The following is a 3,718-nucleotide window of genomic DNA, read 5'->3' as shown; positions in this document are numbered from 1 at the left end:
TTCTGACCAATCACACAATAAGTTCTTATGAGTTCTCATATACATAAGAACTCATAAGAACTTCTGACCAATCACACAATAAGTTCTTATGAGTTCTCATATACATAAGAACTCATAAGAACTTCTGACCAATCACACAATAAGTTCTTATGAGTTCTTATGTATATGGGGGTAAAAAGTTCGGCCCGTGTGTATGTGACAAGAAGGTGCCGAAATGTTGACGATGCGAACAGAATGACGCAGTTTTCATAATTAAACTGCGGCAGTTCAGCTGCAGCAGACTGTGCGCTTTAATGAACAGAGGTGTGCAGAAGAGTTATCAGTCATGGACTGAGGCGCCTTCTGTCATCTGTCTATTACGTGCACAAATAGCTCATTTTATCCTTTGTTCACACAGAAACAAATACAAATTCAAAATGTGAGAACTCCGAACACAACATAAAACTAGCCTGTTGAATTTATGTTAATCCATTATCACTCACCTATACACATCTAGTGACTTGTAGGCCTCCAGCAAGTCTTTGGTGAAGGAACGTGAAGATTTGATCAGATTCTCACAAATATCAGTGTACATGTAATCAAAGTTTGGCCAGAGTGTTGGGTCGTCCTTCCCTCCACTCCTCAGCGTGTACAGTAGTTGTTTCATCACTTACTGCTCCCTCGCCTCAACACTAAGCTTTCTAACACAATCTGATGAATCGAAATCATCCGACAATGGGTGCAACTTTAGTTTTTAACGTGTTACAGATATAATCATCCCTGTTCCTTCATCTTCTTGTCCCTGTTTCTAACAGCTTTCTGCCGTGCTCTGAAAAGATCTGCCTGGCTGTAACAGAGATGGCTGCCCTGTTTCCAAAGGTAAAAAAAAAACCAAAAAAAAAAAAAAAACCAAAGTGACAAAACGGTTAAGTCCCATTCATTGTTAAACATTAATTTCTCCAGCATCACTCTCATCTTCACGTCTTCTTCTCCTGACAGAGGCCGTCTCTGGAGACGGTTCGGAGTTCTCTCTATCTGCTGACCTCCAGCGCCAGCCGGCTCCACGGAGAGTGCCAGAAGGCTGCAGAGCACAACCCCTGCCCATCGGACATCCAGCTGGTCACTCAGCAGGTTATCCAGTGTGCCTATGATATTGCCAAAGCTGCCAAGCAACTTGTTACTGTGACAACCAAAGAAAACAACAACTAACTAAAAAATAAAAAAAAAGCCAAAGACATTTCTGGTGCACCCAGTATTGCTTACATTTAAATTTAATCAATGTAAATTTGTTGTCTGATAGTAATCATTTTAAGCATTCAGATACTGTACATTCCTTAAGGTGGGAAAAGTCTTTAAAAAAAAGAGATGTCGTGCAAATTTATCAATCATACAAAAGCTAAGTTATTTTTATCTGTGCCATGCATATAAACACAGTGAAAGATGTAGGAGAAATCCTGTTACTATTCCTTACCTCACTAATTCATACCACTTGATTTCTGAAAGTGCAATGCCGTGTGATTATGTGCAACAGAATTGAACAAAAAAAAAAATCTAAGAAGCTTTTCACATTTCCACTTATCTGTAATGTTGCAGCGGTGAAATCCGACAACAAGGATCACAACCTCTAACCATTCCAGTCACAATGGTTTATTTTTCTAACTGTTTGTTTGTAGGAGGTAGTGGCAGTATTGTTATGTTGAACCTTTGTGATGTTGCTTGCTTCACGTTTTAGTAAGCCAACTGTGATGATACAAAAAGCCTTCAGTGTTTTAGGAGCTTTGTCAGGCCAACAGGACTGCACACTTTTATTCCATCCAGCCGGTGATTTGTTTTTATCTTCTTTTTTTTTTCCTCCCTCAGTTGGTTGAAAATGTGCTTTTTAGGTAGAGTACTTATTGAAGTTCTAATGTCACAGCCATACTTATATGATGTGTGTGTTTGTGTGTTTTTCCCACAAAGGTGCTCACAAAGACACCCTGTGTAGCTTCTGTGAAATCCAGTTTGAATTGAGTTAAATAGCTTTATGCAAATATGTAAGGTGTATATGTACCCATGCAGTTTTCTAACTGATTAATCCAAATGCTTTTTTAATTTATAAATTGTACTTCACATCGTTAAAGTATCAGTGTTTGTTTTCATAAGCTTTTCTTTAACACAGCTAACATTAGTCCCGGCGCTTGGGATGACTCAGCTGGTACGTAGTGGTTGGCTACTTGTGAGCTCTGTGCATTTGGTGTGGTTCTGCTGTAGCTCCAGTGTTTTTTTACCTGCTTCCTGTGGTCAAACACCATGGTTTACAGCCACCGATAAAGTAACTGAACCCTGTGTGTGTGCTTGTTTGTAGATGAGTTTGAACCAGAGGTGGAAAGCTAATTCTCTGCACAGTTCATTTATCACTCAGGTTTAAATTAGATTTGTAAAAGATCAAATGTTTTCCAAGAAAAGTACAAAGTATCTTCTTTTTAGTTGACTGAGTTACCTGTGATCTTCATCAAACAGTCAGAACAATTGTAATATATTGTTTTTACCAAAACACAGCATCTATAATTAGGAATATATTTTATTGTATTTATAAGGCAGTTTTTCTAATTGACTTGTAAAGAAGAGAAAAGGAGTTCCACATCAAACATGAGAACCTTCTCTGTTCGTCTGTATACAGACACGTCATGAATCCCAACCTTTTTCGAAAAACTTTCAGGAACTATAACATATTTTGTTATTACCTTTTTATCTTTGTTTAAATGAGACAAATATTACTTTAAATAGATATCGCCTGCCTCAAATTAATATTCAGTTTATTCTCCATAAACTGAAATTATTTCATTTCAGACCAGATGCTTTGGTCACCAACCCATTAATTTAGATTTAGGCAGGATTGGGACCAATTATTTTGACATTAATGCAGTTATTTAATATCAGTTACATGGTAAACTTAGTAATATGCTAAAAAGTTTCCTTTCATTGTGTTTGTGGTTGGTTCAATATGTTGAGTCAATTCTAAAGTGGATCAAGAAAAAGGTTGTTGACCGCTCAGGTGACCTGATCAAGTGTGCTGCCTGGTTCACCACATGTTGGATACCGCTTTGTAATTGTCTTTAAAATGAAAAGTCACACAAAGAAGCTAACTCATGGCAGAATTAGCACTATTTGAAATTGTCACCCTCTATTTTCAAAGCACACAAGTTATAAAATAATATGTATGCATAAATCTCAATTACAATAATAAAAATATATGTTTTCATAACAAATCAGCTGAAGACAAAGGGTTTGTGTGTTTAATTAAATATTCCTGATTTCATGTAGGCTAAAATATAACTGTCCAATATCCTAACATCATATTTTAAATGAATTTATAAAATAATTTTTTTTTATTTATTTAAACATTTGAAATAGAGTATTCTGTGAGCTTCCACTCTGGTGTCAAACCTGATATTTACCTCCCAGTAAGTATTAACTCCCACCAGCCCCTGGTTGAAAAACAAACCTTGTCTCATGTATAATAAACTATAATACCTCAACTTGCTCTCTGTCGTTTCTGTGCATGTGTTGAAGTATGGAGGACCAAACCTATCATTATTGGAAATAAATGTATAAATATATAACTGGCGTATTAAAATAAATTATAGGCTCCATAGTATGGAGGACCAAACCTATCATTATTGGAAATAAATGTATAAATATATAACTGGCGTATTAAAATAAATTATAGGGTCAAAAAGAAGTTTGACAAATATATTAT

General features: G+C 36.1%; 1 protein-coding gene across 6 annotated transcripts in view; it reads left to right on the top strand.

The window, feature by feature from the left end:
- git2b (G protein-coupled receptor kinase interacting ArfGAP 2b) overlaps positions 1 to 3,497 on the top strand; it is a 15,115-nt gene extending 11,618 nt beyond the window's left edge. For all 6 annotated transcript variants that reach the window (XM_014003732.1, XM_014003734.1, XM_014003733.1 and 3 more), the window contains 2 exons: positions 795 to 858; positions 979 to 3,497. In XM_014003732.1, coding sequence (XP_013859186.1) covers positions 795 to 858; positions 979 to 1,188 — 274 coding nt within the window. In that variant the 3' untranslated portion in view covers positions 1,189 to 3,497. The remainder of the gene's footprint in view (positions 1 to 794; positions 859 to 978) is intronic.
- The last annotated feature ends 221 nt before the right edge of the window (positions 3,498 to 3,718 follow it).

This window comes from Austrofundulus limnaeus, unplaced genomic scaffold (assembly GCF_001266775.1).
Source record: "Austrofundulus limnaeus strain Quisiro unplaced genomic scaffold, Austrofundulus_limnaeus-1.0 Scaffold20, whole genome shotgun sequence".
Taxonomy (NCBI): Eukaryota; Metazoa; Chordata; class Actinopteri; order Cyprinodontiformes; family Rivulidae; genus Austrofundulus; species Austrofundulus limnaeus.
Note: the sequence above shows the minus strand (reverse complement) of the source record. Positions and strands in the feature narration are given on the sequence as shown.